This window comes from Emys orbicularis, chromosome 9 (assembly GCF_028017835.1).
Source record: "Emys orbicularis isolate rEmyOrb1 chromosome 9, rEmyOrb1.hap1, whole genome shotgun sequence".
NCBI lineage: Eukaryota > Metazoa > Chordata > Testudines > Emydidae > Emys > Emys orbicularis.
The window spans coordinates 78341691-78366532 of NC_088691.1; the positions used below are offsets into that span (position 1 = coordinate 78341691).

The window sequence follows — 24842 nt, forward strand, 5'->3', positions numbered from 1 at the left end:
TGTTAGTTGTGAGCAGAATTTGCCCTGTTACTGTATTGCAAAAATTGCTATTTAATTATTGCAATTAAATTAATATGTCTGGGCACTTGTGTTTAGTTGTCATCAGTTAACCTTTAGTTTCCTTTCTATTTAAAACTGCACCTACACTTTGCATCAAGATCTAGATTATATGGTAAAGAGAGTTTAATATGCGCAAACTGATTCTGAATCAGTAGTTTCCATTTATTATTAGTGCTCAGATTTGTAGGGGGTCCACAGTACCACCAGATCAGCTCCAATTTTAGCTTCATAAAGGAACACATGCACATAGTCTATATTTCACACTGGTAACCATCAAAAACATGATGTTTCCTGGTTTACTGTAATTGACTTTATTAATGACATTTGTGGTATTCTCTCTACTTGAAGGGCTAGACTGTGGCTTTTAAGCCACATCTCTGCTTACAGAGCTGTGCAGAGCCAAAATGCCCTGAAGGAGCATTGGAAAGGATTGGTGGATGGTGCAGATTAGCCCCGTTGGGTATTGTGGGTGATGCAGAGGGGACTGGGCCACTGGAACTCCTTACTTGCATACAATCTAGCACAGGATGGAGAATATTATGACCATGGTAATATTAATTATGGTAAAACAGTAAATGTCACACATTTTTGCCTTTTTTCTCTTTGTGAATTGTCTATGATTTTTGCAAATGTATTCATAAATCAAAAATTAGTTTCCAAATACCTGTGGTAAATAATGTGTGCTCTGTAAGGAAGCCGCGGTAAATATTCAATTATGATATTCAAAGTCTGAGAGGTGCTGATCATTTTTGATTGGAGGGATAAGTCACAAGTAGTATCTTGTCCCGAGCTTTTGTCAAAATGAGTGAGATAAGAGATTGATGGAGTGATAAGGGTGATTGTGTCACCAAACATGTTACCTGCTATGATGATATCTCAGAAATGATGTTACGACCTAAACTTTTGCATTTCCAGGGTCTGGCCTTACCCCTTACATCACCTGACCCACAACCCAAAGGCCCACCTTACCTAGTGAGGGAAACCAATAGGATTTGGTTTATGGCCCCAAATCCCTAAACCATTGTCTGATATGTTGCACCACCCATAGAAATAACAGACAGCTAAAACAGTGACAAAGCTAAAATAAAAAGAGAGAGGTTTAAAATATATGAAAAGAAACACCCATCTGTGCTACCTGCACACATTCATATGTGATGTTACAGCAATTTCAGAGAAATAAAAAGAAATGTTATCATATCCCCATACATACATGCAAAGCCTATATACACTGTCCTGCATTGTATACAGGACATGCGGAAGACATACCCCAAAGTACAGAGACAGGCATATTTGTTTTTCAGCATTTTTTTAGAGAAAAAAACACAAATGTGCTAGCTTAAAAGAACTGTATGTGAGAAATATACATTTTTGCTTATTTTCTGATTTGCTGTCAGAGCTACACATTATCTAACTTTAGACTAAAGCTGAGTAATGATGCAAAATGCAGGCTTTGTTTAAACTTTTCTCTGTAAAAGAGGTGATAACATTTTTGACTGTTCTTACCGAATACAGTCCCCATTTTGTAAATTAAATCGGTAATTCTGCCATAATTTAAGTTACCCATAGACAGAAATACACGCAGGCATCTTATTTTATTGTGTTTTCAAATAATAGAATTTTATAAAAATGATTAAACTTGGATTTAATAAGTAAAATAAAAATAATGTTAGAGCACTATGGAAAGCTTCTTTTCGTAGTTGTGTAGCAGTAAATACAAACAAAACATTCTCAATGTATCTTAAATGCTTTAGCAGTACATATTTTGCATTATGAATGTATTTGGTTCATTTAGCAAAATACAAATTAAAAATCTAAAACACGAGCCCCATAGGTACAAACTTCTCACAACACATATCTCACATGAAAATACATACTGGCAGATAATTTGTTTAAACGGAAAACTGTGAATACCAGGAGGCCAGACTGCTTACAAGAAAAAACTGGCTTTCTTTCTGACTTCTTCAGGGTTGTCAAAAGACCTCATTGCAAGGCTACATCTAGCCTAATACTTCTTGTCTACAGACACTGAGTCAGTGTGGGATTAAGTTTTGGGCCCATAAACTGTGAGCAATGCACACAGGTTTACAGACCATCTTCCTCTGCTCACCCCATCTCTTTATACAAAGGTCTCATTGGATTAACATTTCAGAAATACGGGAGAAACTGCACACCAGTTTTTGTGCAAAAGTTAATGCATATACAGATTTACTTAACAGAGAGGCTTTACCAATTTTGCAAATACATACAGGGCCCATATGAACATCAAGAGCAAACCAGTACAAGTATACCCAAACAGAAACACAGGAAGTTAAGTTAGACATAAACATCCACAGGAGTACAAAAATGCCACTTGTAGATATACATGGTTTTATAACAATGATTTCAGAAAAATAATAAATTTACACAAATTAATTTAAAAACAATTGCACCAAACCCTTTGGTTTCCCTCTGCAGGTAAGCAGGGTGTGTTTGGTTAACACTTAGATTGAAACATTCCTTTTCTACAAACATCCATTTTTTCATTTACAGATCTTTTTGCAAATATTTTAAAACACCTTTTTTCTTTCTTTTTACATGTTAACTTTTTCATGCTTTTATCGGTATCTCTTTATCATTTCTATGGGTTGTGCTGCTTATCAGTCTATTGGTTTCCCTCCCTAGGTAAGGTGGGCCTTTGGGTTGGGGTTCAAGTGGCAATAGGGTTAGCCCAGACCCTGAAAGAGCACAAGTTTAGCACTATTTCCAAGACATAGTCATTTCACATATGTGAAATCATAGCCAATTACATCACTTCTAGTGAGGATGTCATCCTTATCTTCCCTCTCCATCAGTCTCATTTTGTCATAAATTAGGGGAAAGATACTACTATTGCATGATATGAACAAGCATAATTGAGAATCTGGTTTCCAGTGTGAATACTTGAAATTTCAAGTTAGAAATTTGCTCTCTATGAATATTTGCTGATATTTTCTTGAAATTGGTTATTTCCATCAATTATTCTACTAGTGAATACATTCACTAAAATATTCAAAAGAAAATTTACACAGTGGAGGTTATGAACAGAACTGAAATTAATTCTGTTTTTGTGATTTTTCACTCAGTTTTCTGAGGTATTCACTCAGCTTTAAATGAAGAACACTTAATATCTACAATAAGGAAGTTAGGTGCCTATGCTCTTTGAAAATCCCACGAGGCATCTAACTACATTTAAGCACCTAACTACATTTAAAAATCTGGCCCTAAGTCCCATTTTCAAACATTAATGAGACTGGGGCATTTAATATGCTACAGCAGCACACTGCAGTGCTGCAACTGTACCACTATAGGGCTTCAGTGCAGATATACACTACAGCTATGGGAGAGGTTTTTCCATCACTGTAGTTAATCCACCTACCTGAGAGGCAGTAGCTAAATTGACATAAGAATTCTTTTGTCAACCTAGTGCTGTCTACACCGGGGTTAGGGCAGCATAGCTACATCTCTCAGGGGTGTGAATTTTTCAAACCCTTCATAGATGTAGCTATGCTGATGTAAGTTTTCAGTGCAGACCAGCCCTTAGGCACCTAAGTCATTTTTGAAAGTGACACTTACCCTTTAATATGTTATCTATTTGGAATATAGGAATATAGTGTTGTTTAACCTTCTCTGTATGTTTTAGAAGATAAATGAATGCCAGCAACTTCAGCGAGGAATGCGTCTTTGAGCATGTTGATACCATAATGAAATATCTCCAGCTGGTGATCTACATACCTACTTTCATTCTTGGTTTGATTCTCAATTTGCTAGCCCTGTGGGTTTTCTGCTGCTTTTGGAAGAAATCGACAGAATCATCAATCTACATGATAAACCTTGCTCTTATGGATCTTCTTCTTCTTTTCTCTCTTCCTTTCAAGATGTACTACTCCATACAAGAGGGGCAGTGGGTCTTGTGCACATTTATGGAATCTCTCTATTTTGTCAATATGTATGGAAGTATTTTCCTCATTGCCTGCATTAGCTTGGACAGATATATTGCTATCAGGCACCCTTTAAAAGCTAGGATTTTCCGATCCCCTAGGAGGGCAGGCATGATATGCTGCTGCGTTTGGGTTATAGTTTGGCTTGGCAGCATCCCCATACATAACTTTAAAAACAATGACAAGGTCAGCTGCTTCCACAATATGTCAGAACAGACATGGAGCATGTCAGTCATCCTTTCTGTTGAAATCTTTGGATTTCTCATCCCATTTACTGTGATGGTTTATTGTTCTGTTAAGATCATCCAGACTCTTCTAAAATATAACAACCAACAAGAAAAGAGGGCTGAGCAAGTTACCAGTGTTTGGATCATTGCAGCCAATCTCATCGTGTTCATGGTTTGCTTCATACCAGTCCATCTGGGGATCTTTCTACAGTTCCTGGTAAAGTGGAACATCATTGTGGACTGCAGTGTGAAACAAAGTATTAGCCTCTTCATTCAGCTGGCGATGTGTTTAGCCAATGTCAACTGCTGTCTGGATGCCATCTGTTACTACTTTGCTGCAAAAGAATTTCGCAAGAAAACTTACTTCAGGGATTTAGCAAAACCATTTTCTGTCTCTCAGACTAGTGCTGGATGATTGAACTTCATGCTAGAGAATAATGTCGTTTCCTCAGATAAAGCTTGTCTAATAGATTTCTGACAAAACTTAAGTTTATTGCTTTCAAGTAAGATTACCCCAGTAATCTTGTATGTGTGCATGCATGTATTTGGGGGGAGTGACAGAATGTGGGCATGCATGCAAATGTGTGTGAGAGCGCATATGCACATAGAAAAATATTGTAAGCATTGTAAAACTGAACATCTTTCTTTTCTTTGAAACAAAACAAAAAGAAAATGTAAAAATAAAGAACAAAAACAAGATGGCTCAGAGGCATAATAGGAAAGAATTTTATCATCTCAAACTGTAAAATGTCTGTTAAAAATCTGAAATAAACTTGCTAAAGTAGAAGAATCCTTGTAGTACAAGTGTCCACTGAAATCACTCATTCACCCCAAATCTACCCTTTCTAAAATAAACAAAAACTGTTAGGGATGGATCAAAAGCAGAACTATTTATCTGAAGGTCTTCTCCATCTTTGGAGGTAACTGTGCACACAAATTAGGCATGCATTTTGAGTGTGCAGTTGTGCAATTGGCTTATTAAAAAACAACAACTTAAGAGTCCAGTCAAAATGTAGTCATCATGACCACTATAAGTTATCTGGTCCTGGCTTCCTATAGTGACGATTTTCAGAATATCCAACAGGAGCAACACTAGTTTGGGATTTGTAAATGTTTCCTTATAAGAACTTTTCAAATCAGCACGGGATGTTTTTGCAATTTTGGCATGAATTGTCCATGTGAAAAAATGAGACTAGTGCTCTTATTGAAACACGATATAAAAGGAATTGTGGTGTAATCTAGCGTACTTATACTTAAGGCAAAGATATAGAACAATACATGTAAGAAATTTGCTGCCTTCCTTTGCATTGTTTAACTTTGATAAGAGTATTATAAAGGCATATGAATCATGCTGCTATAATCAAAGAGACTTTCAGTGTTTCAGTTATGGAATTTATTTTTCATGACCTTTTAACCCCATCATAACAATTTGCTCTTCCTGACTATTCACATAAGAAGTTTCTAGTCCTTGGAGTAAATCAGTTTTTTTCAAATTTGAAAAGAAATTGATTTCCCTAAAAGGGCACAATTGTGCTGCTTTTAAAAGAAAATTGTATAGGCAGTTGATCAGTTGTATTGACTAACTGCATGCGTGCTGCAGCTGTGTATATTTATGCCTGTATCGGATGCATATATGTTTGACCTAAGATGTGTTAGCCAATACTAGGAGAATGACTATAACTAATAGGTACAAAGAGCTCTATTGCACACAAATGGCTCTATTGTAACTTGTAATTGGGGCAGACGGGAGAGCTTCTCTGCAGTGGTGGATCCCAGAGACAAAATGTGGCTTTCTTAGTGCTGCAGTTTCAGAAACTCATATTCTTGAGGATATTATGAGTCATTTCTGTCTGCATCAGCCATGTTACTTTGCAAATTGTCAGCTAAAGATTTTTGTGAGCAATAGGGTATTCTTTTTTTTTTTTAATTAATACATATTTTTATTTTAATTATAGATTAGAAAACCATATCTTCTTTGAATTTCTTGGGATGACTCTCCAATGTCATAACACTTGTGGGCTCATTTGCATCCTTCAGACTGAATTACTGCTTTCAATGCCTGTACTGGACATTTTCTTTTGAAAACAGTTATAAAAATTAGTCAGATTGCATTCTCCAGGACGATAATGGGGACTCACAATTGTGGCAGTAGAACACAATTGAATCGCCAGAAATAAACTCACAAGAAGGTAAGAAGAGGCCACCAACTCCACAAATTTCAGACAACTAAAAAAAGAATGGAAAATAATTTCTAACTCTATAATTTCCTTCACCCTATCCACTTTATTCCCTGAGAAATCCCATGAGTTCCATCACTCCTCTTTCATACTATGTAATTATCTGACAACTTATATTATAATTTAAATAATTTAGCACTCTTTTAAAATAAAACATAACATTTTAAAAGTTACAGTCATAGAACAATATTGATCCTTCTTTAAAAAGTTTTGTTTATTTTGAAAATTAAATTGAGAACCATCTGTATGAAAATTCATTTATTTATTTTTTTGCTTCAAGAAGATCCTTCCTAAGTGCTGCTGATGTAAGTAGCAAAGATACTGGAGGCTCTTTGTAACTAGGAGCAGCAAAACTGAAGAAATCCAGTGTTTCTCAGGCTAAATAAATAAATAAAATCCTCTGGCAGTCATGAAGGACAATCTCTGACGCAAGGCCACTGATCAGAGCTACTGCATCTGGTGTCAGAGTCACTGCAGAAGGGTTCTGGTTAGTAAATGATTTTTTTTTACTTCTCACCAGAGTAGCAATACCTGTTAGGTTTAAGGGGGATAGATGCACAGATTCAGCAGGCAAAGGAAGGAAATATTTGGTTGTTCTCACAGTTACAGGGAGAATCTTAATTTCCAGAGCCTGCCAACACCAGAAAGAGGACAGGCTGGACATCCATATATTCATACCACTGGCCAGAGAGTCCAGGATGCACTATGTCCCTCAAATGCAGATGGAAGTATGCAGGGTGCAGAAGTCCACAATCAGAGGAGCCTCTTGAGGAGATTAAGAGAACTCTATGTACAGATGTGCAAGGATTGTGGTTCTATCTGTAGTGAGAATTCAATTTAATTTTTAAAATTAAAAAAATTGTGGTCTACCTCAGAAAATTGGCGGTAAAAATAGCATCATGGGATTGTGTCTGAATGTTTTGCTCATCAGATTTGCTCTATTTATGAATAAAAATATAGTTTTCCTAATTGCTAGCTCTACAATTTCAGAGCAAGATCTGAAAGTCAGGCTGGGTTATTTCTTTGTTATTCTTGGTCATCACCAATGAGAAAGATTTTGCTGACCCAACATACTTTTATATAACTCCCTTGTCTTCAAATTATGTCTTCAGTCACACATGTAGATGAAAGCAGAATGTGGCCTGGATTTATTCAGAAATTCATAGCAGTGCTGAGTATTTATGACCAATGACCAATAATTTAGAATAGTCAAATCTTTTCATCACTAACTTAAGCAGATCTGGTAGTACTATTCAGCAAAAAGATGCCATTTTTGCATCATCACTTTTCAGAGATGAACTGCACTTTTAGAAAAATAAAATCAAGATCAGTCTTTGTAGCTAAACTTTCAATTTTTTTAGTTATTATTTTGAGTATAGCTTCCTTTAATATAAATTGTTGTTAATTGTTGAAAATCTTATGAAAAAATAAAATAGAGAAGCTCCAACCCCTGAAATCTACAACTACTATTTGTAAAGTTTTGTAGTTGTGTGTGAGTTTTTTTTCTTTTCTGCTTGAAGCCCAGACACACCATTTCCCATTTTGCAGACAGAGACAAACGGAACTGGCTGCCCACAGTAACCGTCTGAGATCAAGACTCAGAGGCAGACTAAAGTAGAAGAACACCTCTTTTGCTCAGCTCAGCAGTCTGAAAATTCATAAGAAACACTTTTGAATAAACTTTGACATTAAAAACAAAAAAACACATTGGTCTTTCTGAGTCAATGCTTTTTGCCATTTGAACTTTCTGATTGCTCTGAGCAAAATGAGAAGAGCTTTCCCCTCTAATGTTTATTCCTAACACATTCTGCCATATATAGTCACACTAGGAGCCTGAAATTCTTGCACAACAGAAACTCCCACTATGGTCCGTGCCAGCCGTATTAAGATGTTAATGAAGTATCATCCAGATGAAAAAATCAGGTAATGACAGAAAAAAAGTAAGGACCCGTTTAAAATTTCACATTTTCAACTCTGCTTTCCTCTGCAATCTTGAATAAAAGTTGATTCAAATAACTAAACACTTTAATAACAGTCTGTATTTGATCTGAATTCTTTTGAACGAGATACTAGGTGCTTGTGTTCAGTTGGTTATCTGTCATGATCCGACCCCCCTCAAGTCCTTTTCAGTGTCACTGCATTCCAAGATACAGTCCCCCCATCTTGTAAGCGTGACCTACATTCTTTGTTCCTAGATGTATGATTGTAGCATTTGGCTGTAAAACATATGTTGTAAAAATGAGCCCACTTTTCTCAATTTTCCAGATTGGTCCATCTCACTGACCTGTCCCCAGCATTATTTACCACTTCACCAGTTTGTTTCATCTACACATTTTACCAGCAATGATTTTATATTTTCTTCCAAGTCATTGATAAAGATATTGAATAGCATAGGATCAAGAACAGATCCCTGCGGGACCCCACTGGAAACACCCCGAATGGATGTTGAGTCCCCATTTACAATTACTTTTTGTGATCTATCAGTTAATCAGTTTTTAATCCATTTAAGATGGGCCATATTGATTTTGTATAGTGCTAATTTTTTATATTAGAATGTCATGTGGGAATAAGTCAAACGCCTTACATAAGTCTATTATATCAACACAGTTACCTTTATTAACCAAACTTGTGATCCTGACTACCTAATCTCCTCTCCACCCATGTGCCAGTCAACTGAGACACTTTTGCTGACTACTGCTAGATTTGATAATCTGGGGGCAAGGTATTCTCAGTGGAGGTTCCCTGACTCTATAACTCATTTCATCAACCGGTCAAATGAGCCAAAGACTATTGATCTTCAGAACACAGTGAAAGGACCATCTATTTTCTCAGGTATTTCTGTCTGAGGTTGGTTATTGTGTTGAAGATACATAGTTAATGGTGGATGACTTCCAATATTGACAGTAGTTAACAAGTATTTTTGTGATGGGTGCTTTTACAAGGTAAATAAATATGTATAATGAAAAGGGGCACTGTCGAGTACTTTAGGCCCAAACAAGGGTATATTTTATGTGTAATGTTTTTATATTGCTACATTCCTCTCTTCTGTTCCTTAGGCATGCAAGTTACGTTAGCTTAATTCTTAAACTCCCTGCCTGATTCACCTCTGCATTCATGACGATATAACTGACTTAATTCCACTATGCCACCCATGTGGTGAAACAGTGCTTTAAGGGAGGCTCTAAGTTTGGGTCAAAGGATGGATATCTTTTCCCTACCTAGTATCCTTCAAGCTGAAAGTTGCTATTACAAAGAGAGGGCAGAAACCTTTCTGTTGTCTTTGCTCTTTACACAACAATATGAGGAAACCACAGGCACACAGATAGGTTCCAAATAACCCTGTTTATTAACTCTATACAAACATGCAAGGCCTAGTTATGTGTTTAAGTAATGTGCTCCTTGGCAACCTTCCAGCAAATACGGAAATACAGAGTGCAGTTAGTGCCAGTAGAAGGTTCACAACTATTTAAAGGTATACTACCCTGTTCCTATAGGCTACAGCCATTAGTGTGAGAACTGTGGGAAGCCTCCCTTATAAAGAGGGAGTGGAGAAGGGAAATGTCACCATTACAGAAAACTTGAAAGCGGCTATTATAGAGTGAGGTGAAGAGTGGCTATTGTTACACAGAAAGGGAAAGTGGCCATTACAGTTTGCTGATAGCGCCTCATAGAGCCCAAGGCCTGCAAGGTCACACTATTGCTAACTTGCCATTTTGGGGAGAGTGGTTGGATGTCAGAGCGTCTCAGAGCACTTCTGGCAAAGTTCAGCCATGCTACAAGCTGGCAGAATCTCTCCCCTCCACTGGCCACTCTCACAGGAGAGTTGGGGAGAGGAGTGAGTAAAGGGACCTGCAGCTCAGCACAATTTCACTCCTTCCTCCCTTCCTATGAGAAAAACAGACAGGCTGTCACCCCTGCAGCACCCAGCCTGGGGAGAACCAGAGGGGGTGAAGAGCTTCTACTGGAGAAGCCCCTCCCAGCCTGGGAACGTGAAGATGGGACCCTGCTGCGGAACCCCAGGCCTGGGAGAGGGGGCTGAAGAACTCCAGAGGTGAGGCTGGGGGAAGGCTGAATTGAGGGGGGGGTGAAGTGATGGGAGCACAGAGAGGCTGAACTGAGTGGAATGGGAAGGGGGGGCAGCTGAACAGATGGGGGGGGCAGGATTAATACACCTAACCAGCACACGTGGGACAGTGCGCAGATCTAATTAGAGCGGGCAAGGGCTCTTCAAGAATCAAAAGGGAAAGACCAAAAACACAACACAGGATTGTTGTAGTTTTTTTAAAAAAAAACCTCATCACGTTTGGGCCAACGTTCATTCTGTGACATGCCACCAACTGTCTCAGCCCCACGTGGCAGAGGAACGCGCCCAGCCAATGAATGGGTAGGGGGCAGGGCGCAAGAGGCTGGCCGCCAACCAATGGGGTGATACCGCGTGGAGCCAGAAAGCGCGAGGCGAGGGGCAGCGGCGGTTAGCTGTTCACAGTTGGCGCGTCTAGCAGGCAGAGGCGGACGTAGACTCGCGGTTTTGAGGCGTTCCCCCCGTTCACGAGGCACCATGGTGGGGAGCGGGAACCTCAGGGACGCGGGGTTTGAACTATAGGGTACCGCGCGGGGGAAGGAAACCAGGCAGCAGACTGGAGGGAGCTGCAGGCGGGGTTGAGAGGATGCGCTGCGGTGAGGGAGCCGCGGCGGCCGTTAGGTAGAGCGAGAATGGGTAGGGGAGCAGCTTCCGCGGGCGTGAAGCGCTTGAGCGGAAAGTGAGGTGGAAATTGGGGGAACGTGGGCAGTCAGTGGAACTGTAGCAGCGTACGCAGCCGCGAGGGGAGTTGGTTGGCCTTTGGTGGTTGGCCCCTCGCCCAGGCAGAGGCGGACAGGGAGTCTGGGTTGTGTAGCGCGCTGCAGCGTGGTAAGGGAGGATTGAGGCCGAAGGGGAGCACATGGGGAGGCCGCGGAGGGGAAATGAGAATGAGGGGAAAGCGCGCGCGCGTGGATATTTGCGCGCCAACCATGCCCCAGTATTCTGCGCTTCGGGAAAGTGCCCCCTTTCCCTGTGTGGAGAGGAGCGCGCGCGCAGCCAATCGGGGGGTGGGAGTCTGCCCGACAGCCAATGGGGTTGTACCACGTGTGGCCTAGAGGCGGTTGGTGGGCACAGTCCTGGAGCAGATTCGATCTTTTGAGATGGAGTTTTTCGCGCCATGGTGGGGAGCCATTAGGGCAGAGGTCGCGAGGACTTGAAGCTGGGCCAGTGGTGTTGAAAAGGGGCCTGGAATAGACTAGTGCGGGGAGCACTTGAGCATGAAAGTTCTCGGGGAGATAAGGGATCTGGAGTGAATGAGGTGGCAACTGGGGTGAAATCAAGGAGAATTTGAAGAGACAAGGAAGCTATGGTGCGGCCAGGTGGAGAAGAGGGGGCACAGGCACAATGGAGCCCATTTTTTCTCCCTCCCCCAACCTATTTACTCCCTGATACAGGGTCCGGGGGCCATTTAGCTGATGGAGGAGGCTGATTTAAAGGTGCATCGGGGTGTGGTACAGTAGTGAGTTATGGGATGATAGTTGTAGGATTAAAGGGTGCTCCTGAGCAGGTAAAGTGACATTCAGGGGCTGAAGGATGACATTTCTAGATAGAGTAAGAGAAGGAGATTTGCTGCCGGGTGGGGAGGGGGGAATATTGCTGAGCAAGTAGTGGTAAACGTACATGAGGTCTGTTTAGATTCAGCTGGGAAAGTTAAAGGCAGATTAGGAGATTTGGTTCTGGACCCTCAAAGGCTCCAGTAGTGGAGGCACAGAATGAAGAATTGCCAGGCAGATGACCAGAAGTAGATTTAGTGTTTATAGTAATTTTGATTAAGCTAAGAAAGGATGTTTTGGGGATCATTAATATAGACATTTCTGCCCTGAGTATATAATATTATTCAATGAAAAATAACATGCAAATTAAAGAAAGGTGTAAAGGAAGCTAACAGGAACACTTAAACGATAATATGTATGCAGCATGCTGGAAGGGAAAGATGAGATAATATAATACTTGTACCCTTAATTTCATTCATAAGGGTTAAAACTGGAAGATGGAGGAAATTTTGCACAGTACTTGATTATTTAACCATTGGAACAATTTACCAAGGTTCATGGTGGATTCTCCATCACTGACAATTTTAAAATCAAGATTGGATGTTTTTTCTAAAATATATATTTTGGGAATTATTTTGGGGAAGGTCTTTAGCCTGTGCTGTACTGGAGGTCAGATTAGGTGATCACAATGGTTCCTTCTGGGCCTAGAGTCTGTGAAATGAATCTGTTTGTTCCCCGTTTTGTCCTCCTTTACAGCGTGAATGTATCTCTATCCATGTTGGTCAGGCTGGTGTTCAGATTGGCAATGCATGCTGGGAATTATATTGTCTTGAACATGGAATCCAGCCTGATGGTCAGATGCCCAGTGACAAAACCATTGGAGGTGGAGATGATTCATTCAATACTTTCTTCAGTGAGACAGGGGCTGGTAAACATGTGCCCAGAGCTGTATTTGTGGACCTCGAACCAACTGTGGTTGGTATGTATACAGTATGAAGTTAAGAGATCTCTTACTTAAGAATACTTCACTATAATTTGTTTTTCCATTTAGTTTTTCAAATGAAATGGGAACAGTGCACCTTTTAGATTGTGATAGTCTTAAATGGACACTGTAAACTTAAAAATACATTTCTATCTACATATTTTGACTGTTAAGTTAATAAGTTAATCAGACTATTGTATTTAAAAGAGGCTGAAATGTTTTCCCTTTTGTGTGGATAGCAAAGATAAGAAAACACACTTTTAAAAAAAAATTAGGAAAATATGAAAATCCACAAAATATTGGTTGGGGGTTCAGGGGCAGGTATTGTACTGGAAATTATATTGACTGACCGTTAAAGTACTTCCAACTCATGTAGTAAAAAAACCATGTTTGAAATGCTGTTCTTCAGTATTTTTTAGAAACCATATGTCCTAAAATGCTTTTGCTGCAATGAGTGTTTGCAGTTTATTTTGTCTCAAACATAACTGGGAAGATACACAGTTGTAAAGACCTTTCATGAATAAGGTCGTTTGAAGTGCACTGGTGGCATATAAGGAGCATGTAAATGATATCTTGTTTATCTGAAGGTGATTACTACAGTGCAATGGTCTCCAACCTTTTTACACCCAAGATCACTTTTTGAATTTAAGGGCAACCCAGGATCTGCCCCACCCTTTTCCCAAAGCCCCGCCCCACTCACTCCATCCTCCCCTCTCCGTCACTCATTCTCCCCCACCCTCACTTACTTTCACCGGGCTGAGGTAGGGGTTTGGGAGGGGGTGCGGGCTCTGGGCTGGGGCTGAGGGGTTCACAGTGTGGGAGGTGGCTCTGGGCTGAGCCTGGGGTAGGGGGTGCAGGAGGGGGTGAGAGGTGCAAGCTCTGGAAGGGAGTTTGGGTGCAGGAGGGGGCTCCAGGCTGGGGCAGAGTGTTGGGGTGCAGGACGGGGTGCAGTGTGTGGGCTCTGGGAGTGAGTTTGGGTGCAGGAGGGAGTAAAGGGGGTTGGGCTGCCGGAGGGGGTACAGGGTGCTGGCTCTGGGAGGGGGGTCAGGGCTAGGGCTTGGGGTGCATGAGGGGATATGGGGTGCTGGATCCAGGAGGGGGCTCAGGCCTGGTTTGGGGTGCTGGCTCTGGGAGGGGGCTGGGAGTTGGGTTGCAGGAGGAGGTTTGGGGTACAGGCTCTGGTAGGGGGAATGGCTGTTTGGGGTGCAGCCTCCCACTGGGCAGCACTTACCTCTGGCAACTCCCAGTTGGTGGCGCAGCGTGGTTCCCGCTAAGGCAGGCTCCTTGCCTACCCTGGCCCCACCCCACTCTTGGGAAGGGGCCAACGCGCTGGGGGGGACGGGTGGCATGAGGCTCCTCGCGTGCTGCCCCTCTCTGCAAGCACCACCCCTGCAGCTCCCATTGGCCACGGCTCCCCGTTCCTGGCCAATGGGAGCTGTAGGGACGGTGCTTGCAGGCAGGAGCAGTGTGCGGAGGGAGACCCCTGTCCCCCTCCACCCATGGGACCGCGCTGACCACTTCCGGGAGTGGCATGGGGCCGGGGCAGGCAGGGAGCCTGTCCTAGTGGCAGCCCAGCTTTGCCGCCGGAGATTGCGATTGACTGGTTGGTGACCGCTGCTATAGTGGCTAATGGACCAATTAGCAGACCAGATTGTAACTTGAAATAGAAACAGTTTGTATTTCTAACACATGTTTCATTTGAGGATTTCAGGTTACTTTACCAAAGTGGGTAAGTAGTGTAATCTCCATTTTATAGAAGGCTTTCCATCTAAGGCAGGGGTGGGCAAACATTTTGGCCTGAGGGCCACATCTGGGAATAGAAATTTTGTGGCGGGCCATGAATGCTCACAAAATTGGGGTTGGGGTGTGGGAGGGGCTGAGGGCTCTGGGATGGGGCCAGAAATAATGAGTTCAGGGTGCAGAAGGGGGCTCTGGGCTGGGGCAGGGGAGTGAGGTGTGGGGAGGGTAAGAGTTCCAGCTGTGGGTGCAGGCTCTGGGGTGGGGTGTGGATGAGGAGTTTGGGGTGTAGGAGGGTGCTCTGGGCAGGTACTGGGGATCACGGTTGGGGTGTGGGAAGGGGTGCAGGCTCTGGCTGGGGGTACGGGCTCTGGGGTGGGGCTGAGGATGAGGTGTTTGGGGTGCAGGAGGATGCTGCAGGCTGGGATCGAGGGGTTTGGAGGGCAGGATGGGGATCAGGGGTGCAGGCTCGAGGCAGCGCTTACCTCAAGCGGCTCCCAGAAGCAGCGGCATGGCCCTGCTCCAGGTCCTCTGCATAGAGGCAGCCAGGGGGCTCCACTTTGCACACTGCCCCCTTCCCAAGTGCCACTCCTGCAGCTCCCATTGGCCGCACTTCCCGGCCAATGGGAGCTGTAGGAGTGGGACTTGGAGCTGGAGTGGGGCCATGCCGCTGCTTCCGGGAGCCGCGTGGAGCGGCCCCCGACCCTGCTCCCCAGCGGGAGCTCAAGGGCCAGATTAAAACGGTTTCCGGGCCATAGTTTTCCCACCCCTCATCTAAGGCATAGAAAGGGGAAGTGACTTGATTAGGGTCGGACACTGTTAATGGCTAAATAGGTAGAACTTGTGTGTCACAGGAATGTTAGGACCCAATGCCTTCAGCCTCCTGGGAAGCACATCCTCATCTGGGTTATTTCTCTTGAGCTTGGCTTCCTAATTAATATTTTTTTTTTCCAATGAAAAAATATTTTTAAGGATCTTTATGGAACACATCCTTTGAAAAAGCAGCTCCTTAGAGCTTTGCTGATACAGGAAGCATTGATTTCCTTTTGAGATGTCCCTGCTGCTGTTTCTCCTTGCCATAAGATGGAAATCACCACTTCTTAGCTCCTCCATGGTGCCCTACCCAGCATCAATGCAGTAGTAATATGTTGCTTTTAAAATCAGACTGAAATATAGTATTGGGAGCTGTTATAGGAATCCCAGTTTGCCTTCCTCAGTTATGAAGATTAAGTACAGTGGCCCGGATGAGAGGCAGATGCACAAGTAGTGAGACAAATATAGGAGCAAATATAATTACCAGTTTTGGATCCCCTTGCTCCTATGAATCTTCTAAGATTATCACTTAAAGAAGAAGAAATGTAAAAATCTTATTTTCCCCTTACCCAAATTACTTCCATCCTTTAAAATAATGTGATTTTTTTAAATTGTTTTACTGTTGTCACAGCATTGTATTTCCATTTTTTTGTCCATTTGACATCTATGCTGAGCTGCAGGCAAAGTTCAACTCAGTCTCTATCAGCTCAGTCTCTAACAGCAATCTAAAGGCATGAGATGGCTCCCAGGGTAGGCCCCAGTTTTCCCTGGTGGTCATAGGGAACATCGGCCACAACCATCTCTTTGTAGGTACATCATGTCTCCTGAGCAAAGGAACTGAAATTGTCAGGTCTTTACACAAGAGGTGTGTATGTATGTGTGTTTATAGCGGGGAGGCTCTTTATGTCCCCCCATTCCCCTCCCCTGGTGCACCTACATAAATGTCAAGTAAGATGTAGTGCTGAGGTAGCACGCCAAAATTATCGATAGAGAATGGAACAGACCAAATTTACATCTGAATATTTTGTATTTTTGTAGATGAAGTACGTACAGGCACTTACAGGCAACTATTCCATCCTGAACAACTCATTACTGGGAAAGAGGATGCGGCTAATAATTATGCCAGAGGCCATTACACCATTGGAAAAGAGATTGTTGATCTAGTGCTAGATCGCATTCGCAAGCTGGTAGGAGTTCAAAGAGCAAGATCAGTATTTAAAATATTTGCATCAAATCTATCTCTTGCCATACATAATTGTGAAACTGAAGGTTATGTAAATACATACATAAAACTGAAGGTTCTGGTGTGTTTCTTGTACACCCAATGCTTTCTAGTTACAGAGTTTATGTTCTGTGATTCCTTTCTTTGACTCAAATTTTATTGGCTGAACATTTTTCATCAATATTACTTAGACACAGACAAATGGATATGAAATACAGTATTTCTTTTATGAGAACCCAGTAACATCTGTTAGTGATCTCTACTCTGAAATTTTTGCAGATGGTACTTGTACTCTACTCCTGGCATCATGAATACTTTTAGGGTATAATTTTCAAAAGCATGTAAATGACTTAGGAACCCAAGTCCCATTTTCAAAAGAGATAGAGTTTGTCATCTCTTTTGAAAATGGGACTTGGGTTCCTAAGTCATTTAGGTGCTTTTGAAAATATTACCTGTAACCTTTTCCAGTGGTAAATAGATGCCCAATCCAATATGAGCCAAACATTGAACATAAATTCCCAGAACCTGAAAAGCTGTTGTGTGAAGTGATATTCTCAGCAAGGTGAGTTAACATTTCTTAAGCACAGTAAGCCAGCAATACAATTTCATTGCATTGATGTGCAGTCACAACTCTTTTGAATTGAACTGTCTTCCTATTACATGTCTTGCAATACAATTTCAACATATTAAAATCTTAGAACTACTTAAGAATGACTTACTTTAAAATCTAGGTATTTAAAAGTAGTTCTCTAATTTTAACTTACTGAAATTTTATTGCGAGGCATGCATATGAAGGCATGGTTCAATTCAAAATGAAAGTAATTGCATGAATGCTAAAACCAAGATTTTGCTAGGTGTGAATTTTTAAGCCAGTTTACAAACACTGTGACAGTCTAACTGTAGCAATACTTTTATGTGCAACTGTAATAAAATAATCCTGCTCGTATTTATATCAACTAGAGTTTTGCTTTTGACTATACTAGAAGTATATTTGCGCCCTAAAAATGCAGTTTGGTTTTGAAAAGTGATTCAAATTGACATAGGGTTCAGGTTTTTCTCAGCATGCATCTATATCAAATTTGCTTAATTTACATGTAAATAAAACACCTTTTTCTAACTACCAACTCTGCAGCTTCTGCCGGGAGAGTTAAATTGGGTTCTTTGTTACTTATACATCAGCATACCATCACAAAAAAAGTCTATACTGGCTATCTTTTGCCCCATTTATACCTGTAAAATCCCTTTGTTTTCAGTAAAGCTGCACAAATGTAACTAAGAGCAGAATTTGGCCTTGCATTTGGGATTGGCTTAATTGTGTTGATACATGCAAGATAGAATAGAATCCATTTACACTCACACAGCTGTGGGCCATAATCTGTTTTCATTTACACTGGTGCTAATCTGAATCAAGTCCTTTGACCTCAATGACCGTTCCTTCCCACTTTTGTGTGGCTTTTTTTTTTTCTCCTTTAGGCTGATCTGTGCACAGGGCTGCAGGGATTCCTCATCTTCCATAGTTTTGGAGGAGGCACTGGCTCTGGATTTGCATCTCTACTCATGGAAAGGCTTTCTGTTGATTATGGCAAAAAGTCCAAACTAGAGTTTGCCATTTACCCAGCACCACAGGTTTCTACTGCTGTAGTGGAACCCTACAACTCCATCCTAACTACGCACACAACATTGGAGCATTCTGACTGTGCCTTCATGGTAGACAATGAAGCCATTTATGACATATGTCGTCGCAATCTAGACATTGAGCGTCCTACTTATACCAACCTAAATCGACTCATTGGGCAAATTGTCTCATCCATCACAGCTTCATTGCGTTTTGATGGAGCCCTCAATGTAGATCTGACTGAGTTCCAGACCAATCTTGTCCCATACCCACGAATCCATTTCCCACTGGCAACATACGCGCCTGTCATCTCTGCTGAAAAAGCATACCATGAGCAGTTGTCTGTGGCTGAAATTACCAATGCTTGTTTTGAGCCAGCTAACCAGATGGTAAAATGTGACCCTCGCCATGGCAAGTACATGGCCTGCTGTATGTTATACAGGGGTGATGTTGTTCCCAAAGATGTTAACGCAGCCATTGCCACTATCAAGACTAAGCGAACCATTCAGTTTGTGGATTGGTGTCCAACTGGATTCAAGGTATTTAGAAACTTGTCACATTGCTTAGTTTAGGAATTGTCAGTCAAACATTTGAAGGTAGTTTTCATACTACAATGCAGTAGTGTGCACATTGTTGTACTATTTATATGTCAGGTTACATTTTAAATATGCATGAGTAAAGCCTGCAAAAATGAGTAGCTGCTTTCATAATTTAAATTTGTGATCAGAACTATATTTTTACAGGGTTTTTTTAAGTCATAACCTACTAATACTGTACTTATCTAAGTGGAATTACCTAGGAATGTGGCCATCTTTAACTAATGCACTCAAATGCATTTTCAACACAAATGCAAATTGCATAACTAAGCTAATTGGAGGGATTAACATTTTTAGATCCAAGTTTTTAAAGGAATATACAATAGACCAGGGGTTCTCAAACATTTTTGTTCTGAGTTTCTCTCCCCTGCCCCCCCCCCCCCCCCCCGGGCAATAAAAACTCCATGGCCCACCTGTGCCACAACAACTGCTTTTCTGCATACAAAAGCCAGGGCTGGTGTTAGGGGGTAGCAAGCAGGGCAGTTGCCTGGGGCCCCATACCACAAGGGCCCCCACAAAGCTACATTGCTTCGGTTTCAGCCTCGGGTTGTGGGGCTGAGGGCCCCAGGCGATGGGACTTCTGCTTTCTGCCCTGGGCCCCAGCGAGTCTAATTCTGGCCCTGCTTGGCGGACCCCCTGAAACCTGCTCAAGGCCCCCTAGGGGGCTCCAGACCCCTGGTTGAGAACCACTGCAATAGGAGAATGAGTGCCTGTGTATTTTGTACCAGTGAATGCAAATACAGGATTTTGATCCACTTTTCTTTTTCACCGGGGTTTAAAAACTTTGCCATTCAAGGTATTAAGAAATGTAAATTAACCACAAACCCAGTACCAGCTGAACAAGTAACATTGCCTGCCCCTCACATACTACTTACTCTAAATAATGCTTCAGAAACACTTTGTCTATTGTCTATCCATAAACCAGAAGTGTCTTTTTAGTGGATTACTGGTACACACCTCCCGATGATTATGGCGGCTGACTTCATCCTCCTGATAGTGCACAAATTACTTAAGAAGTACACTGTGGCCTGGCTATTGCTATTAGGTCAAGATTTCCTGACCCCCACTCCCTGAAAAATTGGGCTTCTAAATCTATATTTTTGGTTCCTAAATACATGTAGTGTGTCAGCACTCTGAAAAATCAGAACAACGCTCATTAAATTAATTAAGAACTGCTTGGTACTCAGGATTTTTGAAAATCAGGTCACTTATTTATTCAGGTGCCTGGATGGTGACGTAGCCTAATAAAATTAGGCTATTAAATTCTCAGAGCAAGATTTTTATTATCTACTTTAACATTTCAACTATCAAAGAGTTTTATTTTTTTAAAACCATGTCTTTAGGGGAAGCAGATTATGAAATTGTAACATGGTTCCTTACCCAGGTCAGCATCAGGTTCTCAAGCCATGTCTTGGTTTACTCCCTTACCCAGGTCAGCTCGCTAGTGGTTCACACCCAGCACCTGGTGGATGAATATTTAGCTGTCAAGCAAATCAAGTGTCCATGCATTGCAGGGCACGGAAGACTAAATACAAAAAGAGCCTTCAGCCCTTTTCAGGGTTCAATAGTCTCTCAGTCCACCCGACTTCAGAAGTCTCCTTGGTCCTACCCAGCCTCTGTTAGTAGTCTTCCCCACAGGGTCTGCCCTGGTGTCCTCTCCAAAACCCTGCAAATTGAACCTGGCATTTGAAAAGGAAGGTATTCTTTCTGGCTTATGCAGCATCACCTATAGAAAAGAGTCTGCTGACCAAACTACCCTTACTTGTCCTTGACCCAACCCTGTTTTCCTCAGTGGTGTTACACACATGTAATAGAATTTGGCCCTGTAATTGGGGTTTAGTTGATTCCGTTGATGAAGCACAAAACAGTATAAACTAGCTTTTTCACTCATCGCTTGCTAACACTGCAGGCTAATAAGTAAACAGTAGTGACATCTTATAGTTATCACAAAGTAAGAAGATAGACTGAGTTCTCAAAAGAACCCTACCGGTTAAACTCATTTACTCATTTAGCATTAAATAAGAGTCAAATGGTGTGACTCAGCATGAACAAGGGGGGCAGAATCAGGGCTGTGGACAAAATTAGGTATTATGCTAAAAATACACATACAGGTTGTCAGAAGCTGAGAAGTTATTTGTGATGACATATTGTTGCCAACTGAAAATGAGGTTGTGTTTAGTGTTTTTCTTAAAACTTCAGCTGCTGAAATCATGATATTGCATGAGAATTTCAACTTTCATTTCAAAAAATGTCTAGCCCTTATGGTTTCAGAGACTAGCTCAAAAATATGAAGCAAGTGCACACTAAAGTCTCAAAACAGGAGGCAGATAAAAATAACTCAACAGTTAGTTTGATTTTTTTTTTAAGCCAATCCCATGATTTTCAGGAGCTGGATTTAGGATTTTTGAACATTTAGAGTTGGCAATATTGTACCAGCACAGAGAATTGTAATCCCTCTTGCACAGTATTGTCAGCATGTCTTAGTTTGCTAAATAAACAATGAGAAAAATAGAAGAAATGGACACTTTGAAATACTAATTTAAGGTTGCTGTTTTTTCCCCTCAAAGGTGGGCATTAACTACCAACCTCCCACTGTAGTGCCAGGAGGCGACTTGGCCAAGGTGCAGCGTGCTGTGTGTATGTTGAGTAATACAACTGCTATTGCAGAAGCCTGGGCTCGTCTTGACCATAAATTTGATTTGATGTATGCGAAGCGTGCCTTTGTACACTGGTATGTTGGAGAAGGGATGGAGGAAGGAGAATTTTCTGAAGCCCGGGAAGATTTGGCTGCGCTTGAGAAAGATTATGAAGAAGTGGGTGTAGATTCTGTGGAAGCAGAAGCTGAAGAAGGGGAGGAATATTAAAAGATAGACTAAGTCAGAAAATGTTTGTTTCAACAGTTTTTTTTTTTTTTTTTAATTCAGTTCACTTGTTTGGTTTTCAAATAAAAGTTTAAATGTTATAACAGTATTTTTGTTTCAGTTATTTACAAAAAAAATTACAAAGCAGGAGTATTTTTAGGCTAAACAAGTAATAAAAAGTGTACTTGTCAAGCAACAAGAAAAGGATGTGGCCTGATGATAACATGGGGTTTTGTGCCAACCAAAATGTAAATAATCTATAAGGTACATCGAAATGGTGGTTTAGCATGCCCTTTGCTGCTTCTGAAATAAAATCCTGTGCATTTACAAACCTCAAAAGATGCAATTTAGCAACAGCAGATACCCAGCAGAGTGACTGCTAGACCTGCAGGCCCTGACTCACATTTCAAACATCTGAGGGGGGCTGAGAGAGAGAGAGAGATTTATTTTATCATTATTATTATTTTTACAGGGAAGAGGCCCTGTTTCATGTAGAAAGGAGTGTGTGTGTGGGGGGGAGCATATTGTGGATCACCACTACTATCATCATTTCCTTATGCTGCCTTGGTTCAAGTTGGGACAAGAGTTCAAGATGTCCCTAGCTTTGTCTGAACCAGTTTACTCATCTTTCACAAGCACCAAATATCTTGACAGGAAGACATGGAAGTGTCATAAAAAGAAGAGTGTGGGCCAGACTATGGGTGTGCAAGAACTTCCACCCCCAGCTCCCTCGTTCTCCTTGAGCAGAAGCCAGCTGTAGATGCAGTCTCTGCTGGTGTCCCTTGGAATGCAGATTATTCCAAGGGAACAGGGAGGAGTGTACTGTCCCACTTCCTGTCTGCACACCTTGCCAGTTGCAGAGGGGAATGCATGCTACCTCAAGGATTTTTTTTGTTTAAGGTTCATTCCCCTTGAGCCTAATATCTGGACACTCCAGAAGGCAGTATGTCGCCCTGAGGCACAATACCGGCTGGGGCTAAGAATTGAGCTATTGTGCAAGTTAAAGACTTAGATATTAAAAACTTGGAAGTTGAGAATGGTGAACAATAAGGCAGAATCTCTCTGGCCTGAGGTGGCATAGGATTCTTTCTGTTTCAAATAAATGGAAGATGGCCTTCCTCCCTCAACTAAGCAAACCTAGACTGGTGGCTTATGATCAGACCATCCTCCTTCAGCCATGGTATATTTGTCCATCTTTCCTCTTAAATCCTCCTCCTAACTGAACCCTGCACCTGATGTTGGAAATGAGAGGGAATCATTCAAAGCGAGAAGTCATCAATACAGTTGTCTCCAAAGGGGTATTCTAAAAGTAAATCAGTATGTGTGCACAGAAATGTGTACGTGGAGCCACTTCTTACATATTCCTCCCAAGGCCCAAATTATAGAAGTTCATTTCTATTGGTGGATATAAACACAGTAATTACATAGCTAGGTATTTAGTGGGTAATATGTTCAGGGATACAAGTATGGAACATTGTCCTATTATGCATGAACACCATGATAACATAAGTAGGTGTTTGTTACTTTGGTTACATATAGAACATCATGGGCTGGATTGCGACGAGCTGTATAGATGTGCATTGGGAAAGAGGATGCAAGAGGCCTTCCCTCACTTGCACTTGCTGGGGACAGGAAGAATCTCAGTACTTGCGTTCCCAGAGTAGAAAGAGTTTGGAACTCCAATGCCATTATAAACCCTCTCCTGTGTAATATACTACAGTAACTCCCCACTTAACGTCCTCTCGCTTAATGTTGTTTCAATCTTACGTCCCTGCTCAATTACAGAAAATGCTCCATTTAATGTTGTGAAATGCTTCGCTATAATGTCATTTGGCTGCCTGCTTTGTCCATAGCTGGCAGCCCCCCATGAGCTCTCCTATGCCCCGTCCCCCCGTCCCCCCCGCACACAGTGCCTCCACTGATCAGCGCCTTCCCCCTCCTCTTGCCTGCGGCAATCAGCTGGCTTGCGGCATTCAGGAGGGAGGAGTGAGGACTTGGCGCGCAGGCTCCCTCTTCCTCCCCTGCCTCCTGAATGCCGCAAACCAGCTGATTGCCGCGGGCAGGAGGGAGGGTGGAGCATGCATGCCGAGTCCTCCCTCCTGCCCCCTGAACGTTGCAAGCCAGCTGATTGCCGGAGGGAGGGGGGAGGAGCGAGGACACAGTGTATCTTCCCCCTCCATCCCCTGCCTCCTGCCCACAGCAATCAGCTGGTTTGCGGCGTTCAGGAGGCAGGGGAGGGAGGGGGAGCCTGCGCGCCATGTCCTTGCTCCTCCCTCCCGCCTCCTGAACGCTGCAAGCCAGCTGATTTCTGCGGGCAGGAGGCGGGGAGGGAGGAACGAGGACGCAGCATGTGGAATAAAGGGGAAGGAGGGGGGGAAGAAGAGGCGGGTTAAGGGTGGGGGCTTGGGAGAAGGGGGAGCATGGGCCGGCCGAGGGTTGAGCCCCCCGCCCCTGGTGCTTGCAGAGTAGGGGAAGCTGCCGCTGCTGTTGCACAACGTGCATCTCCTAGCTTACAGCACCTTCAACCTCCTTGCCTTCCTCATTGTCTCCAGTGCCAGTGGGCTGTGCCTGTGTGGGGTAAGGTTGGGGCACCTCTCAACTATAATTACTGTATGGCCAAAAAAAACCCCTTCATTTACATTAATTCTTATGGGGAAATTGGATTCGCTTAACATCATTTCACTTAAAGTTGCATTTTTCAGGAACATAACAATGTTAAGTGAGGAGTTACTGTACCTTAGTGTTGGTTCCCCAAAAGACTGGGAAAGGCCTCTATAGGTTTTCTGTGATCAGAACTACAGTGGCACTCCATTGAGATGAACAGGCATTGTCTGCACATTTCAGAGCTTTACATCCTCTGATCCATCCCACATGCTCCTGATCTGCACAAATTGGCATAATTTGCAACATAGGGATTTTAGAAACCCCATTTTTCCTGTGTAATGGGAATTCACAGAAGAAT

General features: G+C 42.3%; 2 protein-coding genes across 2 annotated transcripts; both read left to right on the top strand.

The window, feature by feature from the left end:
- Nucleotides 1–3725: 3725 nt before the first annotated feature.
- Nucleotides 3726–4658, top strand: LOC135884127 (G-protein coupled receptor 55-like). The gene has a single exon (XM_065411418.1). The coding sequence runs from the start codon at nt 3726–3728 to the stop codon at nt 4656–4658; it is 933 nt and encodes a 310-aa protein (XP_065267490.1).
- An 8152-nt stretch (nt 4659–12810) lies between these two features.
- Nucleotides 12811–21883, top strand: LOC135883976 (tubulin alpha-3 chain). Its single transcript, XM_065411252.1, has 4 exons — nt 12811–13033; nt 16625–16773; nt 18282–18962; nt 21587–21883. The coding sequence occupies exons 1-4, from the start codon at nt 12913–12915 to the stop codon at nt 21881–21883; spliced, it is 1248 nt and encodes a 415-aa protein (XP_065267324.1). The 5' UTR covers nt 12811–12912.
- Nucleotides 21884–24842: the final 2959 nt, after the last annotated feature.